Genomic DNA, 21,877 nt, shown 5'->3' on the forward strand with positions numbered 1-21,877 from the left:
CAATTTCAAGCCTCTAAATGGTTTTGAAAAAAATGTACGAATTGTCTCTCCAATTCAGTACATCTTGTTAGTGAGCCAATTTATAGAAGTAAGTAAGTAAGTATTTTTTATTTGTATAGCGCTTTTCCAGACCAGGGTCACAAAGCGCTTAAACAATCAAAACAATATTCAATAAAGTATATACTTTAAAGGTCAAGATAACACTGATAACACAACAGGAGTTCTTGAAAAATGAAGAAAAGCCTGAACAAATAAAAACGTCTTAAGACAACCTCTCCATCTGTAGCACTTCTATCTATCTCTTTTTTATTTTTATTTATTTTTTTTTTTTTTTGATCTATGTTCTTTATCTTTAGACTTAGATTGTATCATCTTGTTCTTTCTCTTTATTTCTCTTTGTGCTTGTTCTTATTTTATTTTGATCTCCATCTGTAACACTTCTTCTATCTGTAGTCTAGTGTCTAAATAGTGTGAAAAATTGCTGTGAAAAATTGCAGTATTTTCTGTGGCTATTGGAAAAAACAATTTCCCGAAAGAGAGCTCCTGAGGGATCAATAAAGTTTTACCTTACCTTACCTTACCTTAAATTCTGTAAATAATTCAATTTCAAGCCTCTAAATGGTTTTGAAATAAATGTACGAATTGTCTCTCAAATTCAGTGCATCTTGTTAGTGAGCCAATTAATACAATAAACAATAGGATTCCTACCTGTAGGTGGCAGTGTGCGCCTTAACTGAGCGCAACTCGTAGAAGAAGAGTCCGAGTAACCCACTCGGAGTGGACGATCTTTGTAAAAAGTGGGCGTCCATCACCGGGTGTGAGGGTCTCCTCCTCCTCTCTTGGACCAGCACAACTCCACGGAAGCGTCACAACACACACACACACCCGGTCGCCCCGGCAGAGATGACGGAGAGCTCCGCGAACAAGCCGACGAGCGGCGGGGGAGACGCCTGTCACAGGACCAGCCGCGGGGGGAAGAAGAACCAAAATGGCTTCGTGAAGAAGAGCGACTCTACTGTAAAGTACCGTCACCCCAGGGGGAAGGTGAGGCCGAGCCACTGTAAACAAGGATGGATGTGTTCGTTTCTGAGGGAAGGTTTTACATTCCTCCTCCATTGTTCTTCTTATCAGCTTTGTTTTTGGTTTGTTTGGACTGTCAATATATAAACAGGCAGCACGTATTGTGGTAATATTAGGTAATAACAATAATAATAATAATAATACTGTTTTTATTCCAACTGCAAATGACTACACATTTGTGTACTTTACATTATTTCTAATAACTTTTGTTACCCTATTGTTTGACCCTCCTCCACAATGCATTATTAAAGTTGTAGTGGAGCTCATGGCACCTGAGTAGTGTGTGTGTGTGTGTGTGTGTAACCTTACACCTTGTTGTTTTTTGTGCTCTTGGTGTGTGTTCGTTGAGGACACACAGACCGGTTCCACCAGTGTTGAGTTGGGAAGAGGAGAGAGAAGGACCTGCGTCCACATGACACTTGAGCAAAGGAGGGGAGGGATGTTTTTTTCGGGTTGTCACGGGTGTGGTCCTCCTTTAACAAGTGGTGGAGACAGTTTTTTTTTGTGTGACTTAACACACGAATTACACATTTTAATTTATCTAAAAAAAACTAAAAAAAACATACAATAATAATCTACTTTAATATACTATTTCCATACTGAATTCAAGTACTAAGAGAAAGTAAGTAAGTTAGTAAGTAAGTAATTTTTATTTATATAGTGCTTTTCCAGACCAGGGTCACAAAGCGCTTAAACAATCAAAACAATATTCATTAAAGTATATACTTTAAAGGTCAAGTTTCCAAGTGCACTGGCAAAAGCAATTTTGAGAAAAAAAAGGCTGAAAAGGTATGAACAATAAATAGAATAAACAAATAATAATAATAAAACATCTTAAACAGGGATTCTGTATTAAATATTATAATCAAGTAGTGCATAATAATAGACGTGTTATAAGCGTTAATACATTAAATTTATAATTGAATTAGTAAAACAGATTAAATGTGAAAAGATATTCAGTGTAAACAATTCAATGTAAAAAAAAAAGAAATGCGGAAAATGTAAATGGCTTCAATTTAAATTAAATTGCTTGTTTCAGACCTTGGCTCCAGCATTTTGTTTGACTGATTTCACCTGTTGTCCGTGATCTAACTTAGAGAGACAGTGTCTTTGTAATCGCCGGACTACGTTAGGGCTATGAGGTAGATTCCCCTAGTCTTTTCAGCATTCTCAGAAGTTAAATTAGTCGTTTCCTTTAAGCCTTGTGTTATTGACTTGCAAAAAGGGTGTTTGTGGTATCCCTTGTGTTGTCTCTGGGTTAAGTTGAACAACCTCCACCACTGCATGTGTATTCACGGAAGCCAGGGACCCAGAGACAACATAAGGGTTGAACACAATGTGCAAGTAAATCAATTGAAATCGCAATTATGGTATATTTGTCACGTAGCTCTTGAAAATAACCTATAAAAACCCCCAATATTGGTTTAGAGAGAACTTTACATACAGTAATCCACGTGATGTGTACAACAGTGCATGTTTGCATAGGCTTAACACTTACATAAGTAATAAAAACAACACTGGTAGAGGTGGTGTTCTCATTAGTAAGCCTTTAAATTAAATCGACAATGACTTTGAAATATAACATCGACGATTCATTACAATTGTTATTGTCTCAATGACTTCAAAAACTTCTTCTTAACTTAATAGTTTACTGACATAAAAATAATAATAACTCATGTTACCAACTTCAAAATGAATTTACTTATTATCAGTATATTTTACATTAACCTAGAGTTAAAGTTGACTTTGGAAAATGAACTTGAATTTGAATAAAATTCTCTCCTATCGTTAATAATTTTCTTAAAGTGTGTTTGAAAGACTCCTTTGGTGACTTATGACTGTATAAATAACCTTGTTATTGGGTCTGGATTCCGACAAGGTCAGAACATAATTTTATTTGAAACCAGGTTTTTCATGTATATACTGGAAGCTGAGAGAGAAAAAGTAAATTACTTAAAAATACACAAAGAGGTGGACACCAATGTTGATGCACAGACATTCAATTCAATTCAATTGTATTTAAAGTGTCTTATCATAACAAAGTTATCTCAAGACACTATACAGTTGAAATAAGTCTACAGTTGATTAAGGAAAAATAGATCCCAGCAATTCAACAAAGAGCAAGAAACAAAACACTGTACAGTGAGCTGTACAGTGAGCAATGGCGAGGAAAAACTTCCTTTTAAGACATGCACATATATGAGTATATATTATGCAAGCAGATAGTTAAATGTAAACATGCATATACTTGAATTTCTTCACACACTAACTGGAAGTTATTTCTTGCGCAGCTATGACCAGTCACCTGGTAACAGTTGCTGAGCAGCCGAGTCGTGTGTAGACAACGTTCATATAGTGTTGATTTGGCAGAGTGCCTGAAAAAAGGGGTTGAAACGTTCTAAATCAAGTTTGTTGTCCATAAAACCACCTGTATAGATGATTTGTTGGTCACCGTGTTGTGAGCTGTCTTCAGTCCAAATGGATATTTTTGTTTCGAAGCTATTAACTCCGAAGGAAGGATTCTGTGTGGTTGTTTTTGAATGTGCTCCAAATTTAGAAGCCAGTATCCAAAAAATAGAAAAGGACAGTTTTCTGGCTATATTCATCCCAACAAACAAACATTTATATTAATAACAGGAATGTTGAATTTCTTCGCCAGATCCAAAATGGCACGTATAACCCGAGTCTGTACAAGAAGCCCTTTGTGCAGTCTTTCGAAGAGACGCCCCTGCTGGTTGCCGTGCTCACCTACATGGGCTACGGCATTCTCACCATCTTCGGATACTTGCGGGATTTCCTTCGTCACTGGAACATCGAGAAGTGCAACGTTGCCAAAGAAAGAGACGCGCAGAAGGTGAGAAGAATAAGTAAACTAATTATTGTTAATGAACTTTCTGTTTATTCTGACACGTTATCACATTTTGCCAACTATATGTCAGACAATAATAGCACAGCAGAGTTTTTTACGCAATTATTTTTACGTTGTTTGTCTTCTATTTGCTGTGCTATGATATGAAAGTGGATACATTCATTCAAAATTCATTGAATTCGAACTTGTATGCGTTAAATCTATTATTTGCTATATCTACAATTTGCTGTTTATACACACAAATTAGCTGTTTCTAAACTAAATTAGCGTAATCTGGGGTTTAAAAACAACCAAACAATACATTGAAAACATATATAAATGTTTTTTTCTGCAGGATTTTGTTCCATTATATCAAGACTTTGAGAACTTCTACACCAGGAACTTATACATGAGAATACGGGATAACTGGAACCGACCCATCTGCAGTGTCCCTGGAGCCAAGATGGACCTGGTGGAAAGAGTTTCCCCCGATTACAATTGGACCTTCGAGTGAGTTGTTTCCATGTAGTGTGAGGCAATACTTTATGGGTATTGGTAAAGCGAGTGACTCAACAGATGTATCACGGGGCAGAGAAGTCACTAGTATCTGTCACATGATAACCGTGTGACTGGGGAAATCTGTTTTATCAAGGACTTTATTAATATAAATGTTTAACTAATTCTAATGACCTTAAACTTCCATATGAACAACACCAAGACATTTGTGTCAATCACAACAAATATGACAACAACAACATCTATTTTCTAATTGAATTTCCCTTGACCTCAAGTGACACCAAATGAAAAATTAAAATTAATAAACCCTGAAGCTTAAACAGAGTAACTAATCCTTCGTAAAACATTACATTACAGATGTGTATCAAGAAATGCCACAAAAAATCATCATCTGTTATTTTATGTTTGTCCGCATTTACTGAAAAATGTCAATCTATTTTCAAAAATGATTGTCTGATAAATGCTGACAGCCCAAAGCTTACATGGCACAGGTTATAAAAATATTAGTACGGGAATTTTTGTTTATATACCCTCTCCACTCCCCCAAACTTTGTCATGAACTGTTTCATGTGACTTTGCCGCATTATATCTGTGGTATTCCAAGAATCCAAACATTGGAACGGAAATGTTTGCCCAGTGAGAGTGTTCGGGAACTTGTGTCAACAATAGAGTTTCCCGTTTTTCTCCCGTCACAGACACACGGGCAGGGTGGTGAAGGACGTCATCAACATGGGCTCCTACAACTACTTGGGATTTGCCGAGAACAGGGGAGCTTGTGCCGATGCGGCGCGAGAAGTCACCGAGAAATACGGCGTGGGCGTCGCCAGCACGCGCTGTGAGAATGGTAACATGTTGATTCTTTTCTAGAACTAGATGTTGTTCTGTTCTACTAATCTGTGTACCTAAGGGTTCAAGTTACCCTCAGTAAAGATAATAAAAGTTTAATCTCTATCATCAGCCACAACTCAAGTAAATACTTAAGATCTTTGCATCAACATTAAACCGCATCTTATATCTCATTCCCTTTTTGAAACATACACATTATTTGTGACAGACCTTGTTATATATTTGTCATTATTCTTTGTGTTGATGACGTAGCATTTGCTGCAAGAGTCGATTTGGGTTTTGCATCACAACCAAACCGCTCGGTTGCACCATGAAAGTTTGTTTTGGGCCCTCATGAAATCTCAACCCGTAACACACCCTTTTGACTTGTCACACTGGAGCCGGTACTTATGTGTGATTACGAAACGAAGCTATCAAAACAGCTTTAATTTTATTTTCGAAGCAGTAGTTTCTGGGGGTTTTTTTGCAATTGTTTTATTTTACTTTTCATATTTAGGCATCTACAAATGTCCAATATATAGAGTTATTGGTGTGTTAGCGGTGTCTTGTCATTATTCATATTTATACTCAATTTGGTTGGTGTTAAGCATTTTTATTGTCCTAGAATGGGATGAAATCTGTTTCCCAGTGACAACAACACCATCATAAACAATCCAAAACAATCCAATAATAATAAGCTGCTGTAAAGTAAATATCTTAAATTTAAACTCACTCTTATAAAACCTTTTTCTCACATGAAGGGACCTTGGACATCCACCAGGAGCTGGAAACCTTGGTCGCCAGGTTCCTTGGCGTGGAGTCGTCCATGGCGTTCGGTATGGGCTTCGCAACCAACTCCATGAACATTCCTGCTCTGACAGGGAAGGTAAGACACTTTGTTCACCGCTTCCTATTCTGATGGTTATCTTTAAATGACGGTCGTACGGTCATTTTAATGGGAGATTTCCTGCCTGGTGTGGAAAGCAGGAGCTGTAATCCAGGCTTCACCCGTCAGAAAACATGCGTGTCTTCCTGCTGGAGCCGCTGTGTGAAAAGGGATCGGTACATTTGATAAAAAAAACCCTGCTGGTGTTGTTGTTAACATGGGTCACTCTACACTGCTCTTAAACAGGAAGTAGAAATCTGAACCCAAAGGTGTGTCCCCCACTCAGTCTTGAAATACATTTCCTTATGACTAACAAAAGGCATGTGCAGGGGGGCGGTCGAAACAAACACATGATTTGAGGAACAGGACTGAACATTCTTAGGGATTTTTGGGGTGAAATGCCAGTAAATATTTGGGTGTGTTGCATTTTTCAAAGTAAAATATGACTTGTATCATCTTTGATACATGTTATTTTGTGCAAAATGCATCTGAACTAAACAAGAAAATACTTTTTAAATTTCTCACCATTTTTATGGTCCATCTTCGGACTTTACTTCACGTTACGTTTACCTCACTTAGATGTGCATCTGGAAGCTATTATAATAAATATCTGGGATTTATGTATGATTTATTTTTTAAATCCTGGCAGTCCTGACTTGGTGTTCTCCATCTTCATGTCTTCAACTTTAAATCCAGATGTTCGCAGTCCGATGAAACCCCCATGAATGATAGAGTTGATGACTTTCGGAGCAGATCTGGCAAAGAAGACGTGTGATGTTTGTCAACACAGTTCTGAAAAGTAATAATGACTATACACCTGCTTACTGATGATGTACAAATCACATGTGGGGTGTGGTGTCCAGACATTCGTAGACGCGGTTCTGAGGGTGGTTACTCTGGGTGTGTCCGAGATAACACAAGTGTTGCTCAACTCTCAAATCCCCTGAAATATTTGGCAACAGCACTAGAAACTGTCCGGGAAGGATCATGCATGAGTCTGTTCTTCATCTAAAGTATCTCTTGAATGTGTTCTGTTTTCAAGGGGTGTCTTATCCTGAGCGACGAGCTGAATCACGCTTCACTGGTGCTGGGTGCCCGACTGTCTGGATCAACCATCCGGGTCTTCAAACACAACAGTGGGTTCCTCCCAGTTATAGTGTTCTTACTCTCGAGCAGTTGTATGAGGATGATGGGATTAAATTGCTAAAGCGGTCAGACAGGAACCAGTTTTATTCTGCTGTGCCACACAGAAAGCAAATACCTGTTATCTGGGTGTGTCTTTTATTCAAACATCATTTATTCAGTCCTTTATTAAAGAAAAAAACACAGACTTGGCTTGTTTAAAAAATTCAATTGCAGAAAAAGTAGGATATATAGCTGCTGAATAATAGCGACTTGAAATTTAATATCACAAGGGGCCACGTTATTTAAAATGTGGCCCCTTGTGATATTAAATTGCACTAAAGAGGGAGGAAAAAAAATGTGTTAATGATAAGGTAATGGGGAAGTTTTACTTAGTGATTTTAATTTATTTAATTTAAATATAAAATCAACAAACATCATGAAAAAATCATCATCATTTATGTCAAATTTCGACTTTCTTTCTTTTTATATTTAGTGACAAATGAAAGATATGAAGTCCTAAAAATGTTATATTTATGTTTACTGGTTAAACATACAAATAAGATTCAAACGTCAACATTAAATAGACAATAGGTATTCATTGCATATTTCAATCAGCAAATGTTGTTTGATGTTTAGGGGCTTTGCAGAGATTAATAGTAATATTTCTAACAGACATGCAGAGTCTAGAGAAGCTGCTGAGAGATGCGATCGTACACGGTCAACCAAGAACACATCGTCCGTGGAAGAAGATTCTGATTGTGGTGGAGGGAATTTACAGGTACATTTCTGAACAGGTCTTAACATCTTATATAAGTTTCATCTTTGACTTCTGACTATTTATTTTTTTTATTATTCTATTACGTTGTTGCTGAAGTATTGAGGTAGTCAAACTAGTTCCGATGGCTGATTTTATGTGGGGAACATGGCTCCGTCTCTACTAGAGCTTGCAAACCCATTAGCAGTAAAGCAAAGCAATCTCAGAAGATGAATAGAGGCCGGATTCCTTTTACAGCTTGACTCGAGAACATTTATGAACTATTGCTTTTACTGCTCGCCCTCGGAAATCATGCACCTAGATTCTTCTTCGCGTGCGTCTAATGTGACACAAAAAGAGTTTAATTTGAGAAATCGACACATGAACAGCTTTAATAAAAGGAGCTAGCTGAAATCACCTGTGACGCACAGACAATAGAAATATATATATATATATTAACATTCAGAAATGATCTCTATGAAAACAAGTCAGGCAATATTTATCTTATTTTCACATATATCATCTTATATCTCTTACGTCATAATGCAACTTTTCATTTGTTTATTTATTGCATTTTCTTTTCAGAATCAGAAATTTTTCTTGCCAGTGTTGTAAACACAAAATAGAAATTGGTCATAATAAAAGTAATAGAATATCAGTAAGTCTAATGAAACTGTTGATGTTTCATTAGACTTACTGATATTCTATTACTTTTATTATTTCATATAATATAATTTAAAACATTTTGATTGCTTTCAATTTTCTCTAATGCAAAAGTAATTATATTTAATTCATTATTTGTATTAATAAATCTTAAATAATAAACTCATTCATTCAATTGAATTTTTATTTTAAGTGTTTTCATAACAAAATTATCTCAAGACATTTTACAGCTTAATTTAGACTATATTGGAGAAAACATAAGCAATTCGATAGTGATTCACAGCGTGAAAGTGGCCAGGAAAAATGTACTTTTTGAAGGCAGAAACCTCAAGCAGAACCAGACTCAGTGTTGAAATAATATTAATAACATTAATGATATAACTGTGTAGATGTTAATGGTGGTTGCAACATGTTAAATTTTTGTTTTTACATTATTTTGTGTACTCAAGTATGGAGGGCTCCATTGTCCGCCTGCCAGAGATCATCGCCCTGAAGAAACGCTACAAGGCCTACCTCTACCTGGATGAGGCCCACAGCATTGGGGCGCTGGGACCCAATGGCAGAGGAGTGGTGGACCACTTTGGTCTTGATCCAAAGGATGTGGACATCATGATGGGAACCTTTACTAAGAGCTTTGGTGCGGCTGGAGGCTACATCGGAGGGAAAAAAGTAAGTGAATTCATATGCGTTCCTTTTTCTGCTGTCGTCAGTGGTAGGTTTGTTAATTATTTAAAATGCCTAATATTTTATCTAAATCTTTTAGGAGCTGATCGACTACCTGCGGAGTTACTCTCACAGTGCTCTGTACGCCACCTCCATGTCACCCCCTGTCGTCCAGCAAATAATAACCTCCATGAAGATCATTATGGGGGAAGATGGCACTAATCTCGGTAGGTGGATTATATTATATTGATCTTTAAATTTTAAATTTTGTCCCTTGGATTGTCTTCGTCAAAATATCCCTTTTGTGCCGCGTCTGTCACCTGCGATGCTTAACCACAAGATGGCAGAATAAGCCAAGCTCCAATGTGTTAGATTCAGTGGAAAAAATACCATTGATGAAATCTCTTTTTCTTCATAAACTCAAACGGCAAGTAATGAGTTTTCGTGTAAACGTTTTTTTTTTCTTAACTTTTGTTTGCTATTTTTCTTTGATTATTAAAAAAAAAAGCATTCTAAGAAGATGACTGTAGTCTTTAGCGATGGTTATTCACCGCAATTTGCAATAGTCTCCCTCCCTGCAATAGACCGAACTTATATACAGTAATTTGAGGGGCTTTGTTGAAATAAAGCAAAAATTTGGCGGTAGGATACGATAATGATAGCGATTTGCTGATGAAGCTTCATGAAAGAGAGTCATATATATTTTTTTTTAGATCAGTAGGTGGCGCCCTTGTTTTATAAATGATGTGAGGTTTCAATAAAGTAGTTGTTCAAAACAATAGATTATAAAGAAGAGAGTGACATCTAGTGGACTCTTTAAATAAAGACACTGCTTCATGAAGCTTCATCAACACATCACTAGTAAACGATACAGGTGCACTAATACTATACATTGCGATATATTGCAGTACTGTTGGAACAAGGATATATTTGAAGTATACTCTGTTAAAAGTCAAGTGGTCTGTAAATTCTGTGACACCAAAGTCGTAGCTTTTTTTTTTTTTTTTAACCGAATAAGTTCAAACATCAGCTTTAAAAGCTGCTGCAGTTGGTTATTACTGCTGACATCTTTAGAACAAACGCTGTAAATATTTCATGTTTTTTTCCACAATTACATACTTTAAAAAGTAGATTCAATATTGATACAGTATAGTGGAAAAAACTGATAGTCACATAGAAGGAGTTATTCATTTTTTGAATGAATCTTTTAATGTGTCCAGCAGGGAGAAATGATCAATGGGATTATCTGTTATATGAGAGATTGATTTACGAACTTCATTTATCCTTTGTAATATAAAACACGTTCATTTAGTAACATCCGAGTACATAGTGTTTTTTTTGTTGTTGCTGTGACCACCCATGTGCTTGAATGAATAAAAGGTTAGACTGTAAAAACAACACTTCCTCGTATGGCTCTCAGATGTTTGATTATATGTTGGACCTGAAGTCAAGACTGAGATCAGCGCAGATCCGTTGCTTGATCTTGTGTCCAACAAATACTCTATAAATTTTCCTTCCAACCCCTCTTCACCATTTATGAGGCGTGATGCTTGTGGCCTTTCCAGCAACTCTTCACTCACATGTTGCTCATCTAAATGCTCAAGCGTTTTTTCTGCCTGTCGAAGAATAGTTGCAGCTTCGTGGTAATCAGCTCATCTTGGAGGGAAACAGCAGTTTGTCTTGTGTTGGTACACAATGTATTACTTACTCACTAACTCCAGACATGCAGAGCACGTTCTTTAATTATACATTTGTATTCTTTTTATTTACCTTTTCTAATCAGGAACATGCTTTTTCAGAAAAAAAAGGTTGTGGATTTGATCCAATTCACTAATATTAATAAAAAATGATATCAGATGTATTTAACAAACAAATTGACATAATTGGTGACTTTTCTAATGTGTTTATTTGTATTATTACTTGTGCAATTTCCCTTTTTTCAATCATCTAATATAAGGATTTTTATATATTTCTTTGAAGCTAATGTTATTCTTTCTATTCTGACTCAGGAGCCATATTTCATAGTAACTCCATCTGAATCATAATGCATACAATTATTTTTATACATTCGATATCTAAAACAACATTAAATGTTTGTAAGGTCTTTAAACTTCTTTTTAACGTGGCTTGTTTCTTTCATGAGTAAACTTCAGTCTCTTTCTTTAATGTTTTGATTTTTGTAAAAACTATAACATATCTTCAAGACAGAACCGATTGTAGACAGACATCATCATACTCAAGAGCAAGGCTTTTGATTGTCATGGCTAATCCGAAAAAAACATGTAGCATTAATGTTTTACTTATATAAATTCTATGGTGCTTCTTCGTTTATTCAAGAAGATCATATTGAAAGATCTTTGAATAAAAGCATATCATTTACACTTTATTATTACGACATCTACTTCTACTTTATCTACGCCTGTTAAAATTTAAAATGGGTGTTGAATAGTATTGATCATGGACTAAAGTCTTACATTTGAATTTGATGAAACATGTGCCTGTACTTTAAAACTTTGTTATGGGTGGTATTTCACTTCAAAATATATTTCATGTAATTAAAATCTATACTTACAATTTTAGTATACTTTAGGTTACAGTTGAAAAACGTTTTTCAACATATTCCCTTTAATGATTTAATCAAATTAATTTGGTTTAATTGGATTTTCATGGGGAGATTTATTTATTGGTGAAAATGGTATTATGACATTAAACGAATATTTGTATAATTCGCTTTACTTCAATTGAAAGTTAAGATCCTTTTAACATAATTTTCCGAGCTGTTTTAAAGGCACCAGTTTTGCAAATTCGAATACATGTTCATTCAGCTCACCCTGCCCCAGTTTTCAGCATGTAACGTCAGCAGCAACAAGTCTTCATCCATCTGTGACGATCGCATCTTTCCGATTTTCTGCTCGTTCCCGACAGCACATGAACGTCTGATTAGACTTCGACAGTCACTTTGAAACGACACGCTCTCCCTCGCTTGGATGAAAAGCTATTTATGTTTCAGCCGGAGCTTAAAAAACATAAATAAGAAACGATGTTTATTGGACAGTCAATGGCTCCCTCAAAACATCCGAGGTGTTTTCATTTACTCTGTGAAATCATACATTCATTCTGCCTTCCTGGAAATGTTGTGAGGTGACCAGGTTCATGCTACATTTGTGTTGGCTCAAACTGCTAGCTGCATAATTCTGCCACATTGAAAGATACTGTGATGAGTTACAAAATAATGAAACGACTATCTATTTGGAAATAAAACTTGGATATATCGGTGTATTTGTGTCTGTCCTAGAATTTGACTCGGGTATGCAGAGTTTTCCGATATCGTTTGTCTTAAAATACAAAGAGTAAAATACCTGGTTTTATGAAATTTTCCCACTTTTGGCAACTTCCTATAGTCAGTTAAAAACTGGCTTCATTTCTGTTTTGCTCACTATGTGCAATAAATGTACTGGCATCCGCGGTTGGCTTACCAGTAAATTCATGAGTTTATTTCCCCTCTTCCAGGCGCTGATCGCCTCAGGCAACTCTCGCAAAACACCAACTACTTCCGGCGAAAACTCCAGGACATGGGTTTCATTATTTATGGAAACGAGGAGTCACCGGTCGTGCCCATGATGCTGTACATGCCAGCCAAAATCGGGTAGGGTTTCTTTTGTGAATACTGACAACAGATGTACATGGCAGTCACATGGCTGCACTTCTAACACCGGTGTTGAACATTGAACCAGGCATTTGAAACCTCGATGCTACTCCTCACTGCACACCTCGAGGATTTACTTTTACCTCTACGGCCATCCGTCTTCACAGACACTTGAGATATCTATGGCACCTCTGTGGGAAGAGTCCACCCCTCTCTCTCTCTCTCTCTCTCTCTCTCTCTCTCTCTCTGAGTTGGCTACTTTCTAAAACCTCCCCAAATCAACATTTTCTCTAACAGCCGTGAACTAAACCAACCCTGTTTAAGGAAGTTTAGAAGTCACTAATCAATAGTAATGTGCTGATGAAGCTTCATGAAACAATGCCCACTTGATGGCATTCTCTCTTTCTCTGAACAGCTATTCTTTTAAAACCTCACATGGTTTATGTCTCCTATTTCATGAAGCTTCATCAGCCCATCACCAGTCTTTTCTTCTAATTCAATAAAACCACATTTTTTTTAAAAACTGAGTGCAGAGAGAGTTCTTTAAATTATGACGGCTATAAATCTTTATTTATATATAAGCTTTAAACGATCATGATGATAATTAGTCTGATGAAGCTTCATGAAGCAGTTTCATTATCTTCAGAGTCCACTAGATGGCGGTGTCTGCACTAGTTTTGAACAACTGTTTGAATGAAACATCAGATCATTTTTAAACTGATGGCGCCACCTACTGACCTATAAACAACATGACACTGCTTCATGAAGCTTCGTCAGACCATCACTAATGATAACGTACATCTCTCTCTGCACTTTTGCTTTGATGTTTGTTTCTCTTGGTGAAATCCCTTTATTGTTTGTATTTCAGGGCATTCGGTCGTGAGATGTTGAAGCGAAACATCGGCACTGTGGTCGTCGGTTTCCCAGCGACTCCCATCATCGAGTCGAGGGCTCGGTTCTGCATCTCGGCTGCCCACACCAGGGAGATGCTCGATAAGGTCAGTCAGCAAAACATCCTGGTACCGTTCAGTAAAGCGAAAATGGATTGATATAAGTGAAGACTTTTAACTGTGTTAAACTTCATTCTCCCAACACAAACTAGAAAGTAGACGGTTGTCAAAGGCTGTTATTTATTGAAGAGCCTTTATTATTTTTATTAAGTCTTTTAAGGGTGTTTTTTTTTGATTATCTGTCGATTTGAATTTATATAGTGCTGCAGCCATTGAGTATTTATGTCATTTGTAAACATATTTTGAATCCGTCAAAGCAGTTTAATACCATTGAATATGATATTTTTATTAAAGTGTTAGTTCGCCGCTAATTCAAATTTCACTAGTTTCTTATTCACCCTCATGTCGACTAAGGGTTGGGATTTCTTTTTTAGAGTTTAGAGTTAGAGGTAAAAATGTATGTTCATATGATTGTCATGAATAGCACTCAGTTTATCTTTGTCCTTCTTGTCCAAAAAAAACACACCAAAAACATTAAGTGTCTACTGTCTATTCACGGTTTTACCAGATTTGGTGTGCTTGGGACTGGGTCACTGCTTTGATGACGTGGTCCTGTTGGCCTCATCAGACCGGAGTGCAAAGCAGCAGGGATGAGAAAGAGCACCTCCAAATTGGAGTTTGTGGTTTTCAGTTAGAACCCGGTGGGAAGCCTTTTCCGGGTTGGGGTTGAGATCCTGCCCCAAGTGGAGGTATTTAAGTACCTTGGGGTCTTGTTCACCTACTCTCACCTATGGTCACGATCGGTGGGTAGTGACCGAAAGAACAAGATCGCGGAGTAGATCTGGAGTCTGGCCTGGAGTTGAACTGCTGCTCTTCTGCGTTTTGAGTAGTCAGTTTAGGTGGATTGGGTATCTGAAGGTAACCAGAAGGTTACCATGATGTAGATCCAGGGTGTGCTGGAGAGACTTCGTCTCTCAGCTGGTCTGGGATCGCCTTGAAAACAACCTCCCTGCTGCCTCCACGACCCAAACCCGGATGAGCGGAACAAACAAAAATGAGATGATTCAGGTCTGTGTGTCATGTTAGCCTTAAACAAGCTTAATATAAAGACTTTTTTGTTTTTAACGATTCCTCATGTCGAGGGTTCAACACAAGATGGACTTTACAGACGAGCATTATGGATGAATTTGGATTTTCTTACGTGTATTTTTAAACAAGAAGGACGGAGAAAAGTGAGCGTTCCCTTGTCATTTAGACAAAAAAGTAATGGATTACTCTGAAAATAATCCCAACCCTTAGTTGACATTAGGGTGAGTAGAAAATGAGCGAAGTTTGTGCGAAGTAAACCTTTTATTAATGACTAACTAACAGTTTATGGACAAACTGTTGTCATTTGAAAAATATTGTTATTTTAGAAAACACAAAATAAAAATATGGTATTGTTGAAGCAATAATGTCCTACAATCGCGGTGAGAAGTTTTAAGTATGTAAAAAAAGTTCTTCATAAACTAGATATTCAATAAAATAGGTCAGAAGGTAAAAGAAGTCAGGATTGAAATTCAATTAAAGATGGATTATTAGTATTGAAGTAACTTGAAAATCTGTTTCATGCTGAAGTGTCTTTTTGTCCTCGTTAACCTTTGTGTTCTTGAATCTCCGGCTCCATAAATCAACCGGTTTCAATGCGTCTATGTGCGTGGAATAGTAAAATCCCCCAATATGGCCCGTATTATAAGGAAACTTAAGGAGTCCAAGCTGTCTCTGAGTCTTACAGTCAGGTTTTTATTTGAGCAGCTCTGTCCGTCCAAACAGACTCCATTCATCTTTCCGTGCAGCGTGTCAACACTGTGTGCAAAAATCCATTCATGCGGCATCAGTCCGCCTTTATTGAAGTGCCGCTTTTTTTCCATCTTTTTAAAACTCTGCTATGGCCACTTCTGCAGAAATGGAGTAGGTGGGGGGGGGGGGGGGTCAGGAGGAAGGTAAATTGTTTCCAGGTGGTGGGCCGTGTTGCAATACTGATAGTAAACCGTGGAAAGGAGTGGACGGCTTTGGACTCAGTTGTGGTTTAAACTGCTACCTTCTGTTCACCTCGGCTTCTTTTTTTTTATTTCCAAGCCTGTTTGTGATTACGGCCTGAATTTCACTGGCTTTTGAAGAAAACGTTAAAATTAGACTTTGTTTAATAACGTGTGTTTGAGTATATAGGATTCTTCCAGGCTTCTCTTTTTTACTTTAATCATTTTTATTTGTGTAGTTGAGGCTTGTAACTGTCATGCAGCAGATCACACGCAGTTGCACTACACAACCACTAGAGGCGTCTGGCTCCATTTAGATACGTCCTAATCCCATTACAACGAAGCCCTTTGAGAAAAATAAAATGTATTCTTGTAAAACCACATCAAAAAAGGTACAAAACAATTAGCCAAAATTACAGATAAATCACATAATTTAATTAAATGTTGAATGTTTAACTAAAGTATTGGTCTGTGAGGTTCCATAGTACTTATTCTTGAGTGACCAAAGAATTAATTTGTGAGGCTTCATAGTGTTACTCCGCAAGGCTCTATAGTATTACTCCGCGAGGCTCCATAGTAATCCTCCGCAAGGCTCCACAGTATTAATCCGCAAGGCTCTATAGTATTACTCCGCAAGGCTCCATAGTATTACTCCGCAAGGCTCCATAGCATTACTCCGCGAGGCTCCATAGTATTACTCCGCTAGGCTCTAAAGTATTACTCCACGAGGCTCCATAGTATTACTCCACTAGGCTCCAAAGTTTTACTCCGCGAAGCTCCATATTATTAATCCACAAGGCTCCAAAGTATTACTCCGCGAGGCTCCAAAGTATTACTCCACGAGGCTCCATAGTACTACTGTGCAAAGGTCCAAAGTATTACTCCACGAGGCTCCATAGTATTACTGTGCAAGGCTCCAAAGTATTACTCCGCGAGGCTCCATAGTATTACTCCACGAGGCTCCATGGTATTACTCCGCAAGGCTCCAAAGTATTTCTCTGTGAGGCTCCAAAGTATTACTCCGCGAGGCTCAATAGTATTACTCCGCGAGGCTCCATAGTATTACTCCACGAGGCTCCATAGTATTACTTTCCAAGGCACCATAGTATTACTCCGCGAGACTCCTTTGTATTACTTCCCGAGGCTCCATAGTATCACTCCATGAGGCTCCATTGTATTACTTCCCGAGGCTCCATAGTATTACTCTGCAAGGCTCCATAGTATTACTCCGTGAGACTCCTTTGTAATACTTCCCGAGGCTCCATAATATCACTCCATGAGGCTCCATTGTATTACTTCCCGAGGCTCCATAGTATTACTCTGCGAGGCTCCATTTTATTTCTTCATGATCTCTGTAGTATTGTACAGTTAAGACCTATGTTTGAATAAAATCTTTGTATTTGTTGAATCATTAAACATTCGTTCATAACCTATTGAGCTCTAAAAATCTTCTCCATGAAGCTTCATCAACACATAATTAGTTGTAGAAGAAATTAATATAGTTTATCAAATGATTTGATGGATTCTTGGGGGAAGAAAACAATGGTGTTGCTAGCTAGCATTAGCTCCTATAGCTTACACAGTTCGGAGCTACCTTCAGATAATTTGCCAGACTTGACTGATGTTTCCTGACCAATATAACGCACTATTGTTGTTCAACATGTTTGGAACCCACATTTACCGACAACACAAATGTTTCCATTTCTTTTGTTACCGTGTGTTTGATGTCTGACACTTCTGATCTCTTCTTCTCGCAGGCCTTGGAAGCCATCAGTGAAGTCGGTGACCTCCTGCAGCTGAAGTACTCCAGACGTGAGCAGCCTCGTCCGTCCTTCGGATGGATGTCAGAGGAGAGTTGTCTTCAGGACTAAGCTTTCCTTCATATCGCCCCTAGATTCACCTCACTGTGTGTCTTAATTCACCCGCCTTTTCTTTTTTTTTACTCCCCTGAACGACCTCGCAAAGTCTTCCAAACTGTCTTTGAAATCCACACACACTCCTCGACCGTCGCTCCCACTGGACCAAACATATCAACCGTGTCTCTGCTTGTTGCTGCTTCATGTTCCTGTGAGCACATCAAATGTGCAGCTTAGTTGTGCAATAAGATCAACAAGTTCAGAATCCAAACCTCAAACATGTGCACCTGAAGAGAAAACATGACGTCTACATGTTATTTATCATCATGTCTATTTATTCCTAGTCACTTGAGCAACGCTATAGAAGAGAGTCCTCACTTAACCGAAGTAGAAATATATATTTTCTAAATATATTCATCGCAAAGAGGCATATTTGAGCTATTTTATGCCAGATAAATATCAACTTTTAAATATGAATCACACATATTGTCACAAGTGTATGAATCAAAATCTCATTTGTAAAAGAGAATTATTTTTATTTTGTTAGTTTTAACAGCAATAACTATGAAGAATATTCACACATTTTAAGTTGATATTATTATTGTTGCCTTTTTAAAACAAATAAAATACTTATTATTATATTATAGTAAATCCCAGAAGCATATTAAAAATATGTTGAAGTATGTTTTAAGCTTAATTTCCACACTCATTTCAAGTACATAGTAAATATTTGATTTTATTTCTTGAATAGATCAAATGTGGCATGTTAAGAAGACAAAAAAGTCACTTGTTAAAGGGATCTTCGTTCTACGTTGAGTGATCTTGTAAAGTTATCATTTAAGTGCATTATTTCTTGAAATGACTACCAAAAAAGCATATTTTGTGCATTTTATTATTTTTTCTTTAATGCATTTGTGACTCCAAAGTCAAACATTTCACTAGCATTGAATCGACGTGTTACCGTTTTAATGTCGGTAATGCGACGCATCTAAATGAAAGTATATTTTCTAAACTTATCTTTTAACACCTTATTTGCCTTTTACTGTCTGCGATCCACTTGTGCAGACGAGCGTCTTTCACATTTCAAATTGTTCTATTTATAATATTGTTTTTTTCAAGTCACTTAAGTGCTTTATCCTCTCCACGCCGAGCTCGCTTTGTAGATTTGCTCTGTATGAATGACGATGCCGCCCATCGGATGTACAGACCGCTTTATTTATTTATTTTCAATCAAGGCCTTATCTATTTCTGTGAGCTATCTTACAGGCAGCTCCGCACGTGGGACCTCCGGAGGTGTTTCCATTTTTTTTATTTATTACTTTTTCCAATGCAAGAACTACTGAGAGGCATCTTAAACGTGCAGATGAAGTAGTCACTGAAATGCATATGTGTCACTGTGAAGTGCTTTTATTGTTGAGTCTGTCGTTTGTTTGTTTAAAACTGGAACCCTCCTCCTCCCCCATTGAATCAAACATGTCCTCTTTTTTTAAGAAGCCTTTTTTTTCCGTTTGTTGTCATTAAAGATTTCATAAACGCATCTGTTGTCATGTCAAGTTTCTTGTAGGAGGAGCCACATTGGACACTATGACTATTGTGTAAAGTTTAGCCCAGAAGGCGAAAAGAACATGGAAGAAGAAGCTTTTACATTATGAATGTGAGGAATGTTTAATGGACTATGGATAAAACATGACGTGTTTTTCAATATATGTTGAATAAAAATCATCGAAATGTAAATCGGTAAAAGAAAATAATTATTCAATGTTTTAAATATTAGTTAATTTGATTAACCCTTGTGTTATCTCTGGGTCAAGGGGACCCGTCAGGCCAAAAACAATTAATTTTGTGGTATCCCTTGTGTTGCCTCTTGGTCATGTTTTTTTTTTTTTGGTAGTGATGGCCTGAAAACTAGTGATGGTCTGATGAAGCTTCATGAAACAGTGTCATTATTTTCAGGGTCCACTAGATGGCGGTCTCTGCACTATTTCCCCTTTTTTTGAACAACTGTTCTAATGAAACATCACATGATTTTTAAACTGATGGCACCACCTACTGACCTCTAAACAACATGACACTGCTTCATGAAGCTTCATCAGCCCATCACTAACGAAAATAACCCAGAGGCAACACAAGGGTTACCACAAATACATTTGTTTTCGGGCCGCCGAGTCACCTTGACCCAGAGATAACACAAGGGTTAAGAAACATGCAGACATCCATGAGGGAAGAAAATTAAAATATTTTATCAGCAATTTGTTGTGATGATGAAGCTTCCTGATGCAGTGTCATATTTTTATAGGTCAGTAGGTGGCGCCCCCAGTTTAAAAAAAGGGTTTTAAATAGAATAGCTGTTCAAAACAATTTATCATAAATGATGAAAGAGTGACATCTAGTGGGAAACTGCTTCATGAAGCTTCATCAATGCATTATCTATATCTAAAACCTTTTGCTTTGTTTAAAAAACAAAGTTTTGGATACTGTTTGCGTTGCAGTTGTTGACCAGAAATGGTCTGTGAGTGGTTTTCATGTGTCTCTGTGAGGTGATGGTAAATCTCTTTCTGGCGTCTCATTCTGTCATAATGAATGCATTATGACATCTGGGATTGGTTCAGGCGGAATCAGGCACGACCTGGAATAGTAATAAACTCTTCAAAGACGCTCCTCAGCTGGACTCTAGCTTTGGGTCGTGTCTTTCTGGAGTGTTTGTATAGTCTCCCTGCTTGCTTTCAGTGGGGGAATCCAAACTTGTTTCTTTTTCCTTTTTTTTTTGGGCTAGCTTGAGTGAAAATGAAAATGTGTGAAATGATTTTTAATGATTTTCCACCTACACTAAATGCAAGTTAACAATATTGTGAATAAATCAAAGTAAATAAAACATGTTTAAAAGTGGAAAAACTAGCCCAGGTCTCAAAATCAATATAGATTATATACATGTTGATAGAGGTAAAAAAAAAAAAACTTTATTGATCCCTCAGGAGGTCTCCTTCGGGAAATTGTTTGAGTGACCTATGAAGATGCAATTGATGCAAAATAGACAAGGAAAGGAAAGAGATTATGGACGTCAACAATATGTTTAATACTGACATCGAAATAAAGCATTTGTTTGGTGAAAGAACAAAGAGATAGTCAATATAAATTAAGATGACTACTACAATACTAAGGTGAATAAAAGATTTGTTTAGCTCTTAACTTTACCTGGTAAAAGTTTTTGGTCTCTTGTTGGATTGAGTTTGAAACCCCTGGTTTATATTTTCTCTCTTTTACAGAGACACTGTTTCTTAAAGCGAGAAGTAGATGATATCACTCTAACCCCTTTCAGGAGCCAATGTCTCAAGCAGACAAACTCACACACAGTTTAACATGATTTATTAGCTGTTACGTTACAGTTAAACGTACCTGGTTAGTCCAGCTAGTCGGTAAGAGGGCTGTCATTCTGAGTTAACGTTAACCCCCTCTTGACCAGCACTTGAATAAAAATATTAAGACAACTATAGAATAATATTATTTATACTCATAAAAAGAGGACCTTTTTAGTGACAGGAAAATAATTTCAAATAGTAAGTAAGTAAGTAAGTAATTTTTATTTGTATAGCGCTTTTCCAGACCAGGGTCACAAAGCGCTTAAACAATCAAAACAATATTCAATAAAGTATATACTTTAAAGGGAAAAATAAAACTGATAACACAACAGAGATGTTCGTATTCATTTATGTCTCAAATGGAGTCCATCTCTGAGTGAATTGATGGAATGTACATACATTGATTTATCTTTTCTCTTCGATGCAAAGTGAAAATACTTAGTTAACCAGTGTTTTTTTTACATTTTGTATTTTAGGTCTCTTGAAAAGCCACTAATAAAGTCAAAGAAGCTGAAGACTCTTTTGGTATTGTTTGGTGGCACCATTATACCAACATTATATATTGAAATTAAAAGGCTACGATTTAAGTTTTTTTTTTATTATACGTGTTGGATTATTGAACTTGCAGTCATTTTTAAAATTAAATTATTTAATAGAAACTGAATCAACATTGCAATATTATAGATTATTT

At 36.9% G+C, this 21,877-nt stretch overlaps 1 protein-coding gene across 1 annotated transcript; it reads left to right on the forward strand.

Annotated features, from left to right (window-relative positions):
• Positions 1–841: 841 nt before the first annotated feature.
• Positions 842–19,397, forward strand: sptlc2b (serine palmitoyltransferase, long chain base subunit 2b). Its single transcript, XM_087805031.1, has 12 exons — positions 842–1,044; positions 3,740–3,934; positions 4,284–4,438; positions 5,140–5,288; positions 6,031–6,155; positions 7,198–7,291; positions 7,953–8,058; positions 9,147–9,366; positions 9,461–9,587; positions 12,871–13,006; positions 13,875–14,004; positions 17,732–19,397. The coding sequence occupies exons 1-12, from the start codon at positions 904–906 to the stop codon at positions 17,843–17,845; spliced, it is 1,692 nt and encodes a 563-aa protein (XP_087661157.1). The 5' UTR covers positions 842–903; the 3' UTR covers positions 17,846–19,397.
• Positions 19,398–21,877: the final 2,480 nt, after the last annotated feature.

The sequence above is a fragment of the Callionymus lyra genome, chromosome 13 (assembly GCF_982586985.1).
Source record: "Callionymus lyra chromosome 13, fCalLyr1.hap1.1, whole genome shotgun sequence".
NCBI classification, from domain to species: domain Eukaryota; kingdom Metazoa; phylum Chordata; class Actinopteri; order Syngnathiformes; family Callionymidae; genus Callionymus; species Callionymus lyra.

Coding starts and splice junctions, on each gene's coding strand:
- sptlc2b (XM_087805031.1), top strand. CDS start 904: ATGACGGAGAGCTCCGCGAACAAGCCGACGAGCGGCGGGGGAGACGCC. Junction 6,156..7,197: donor TTCCTGCTCTGACAGGGAAG/GTAAGACACTTT, acceptor TCTGTTTTCAAG/GGGTGTCTTATCCTGAGCGA. Junction 9,367..9,460: donor GCTACATCGGAGGGAAAAAA/GTAAGTGAATTC, acceptor TAAATCTTTTAG/GAGCTGATCGACTACCTGCG.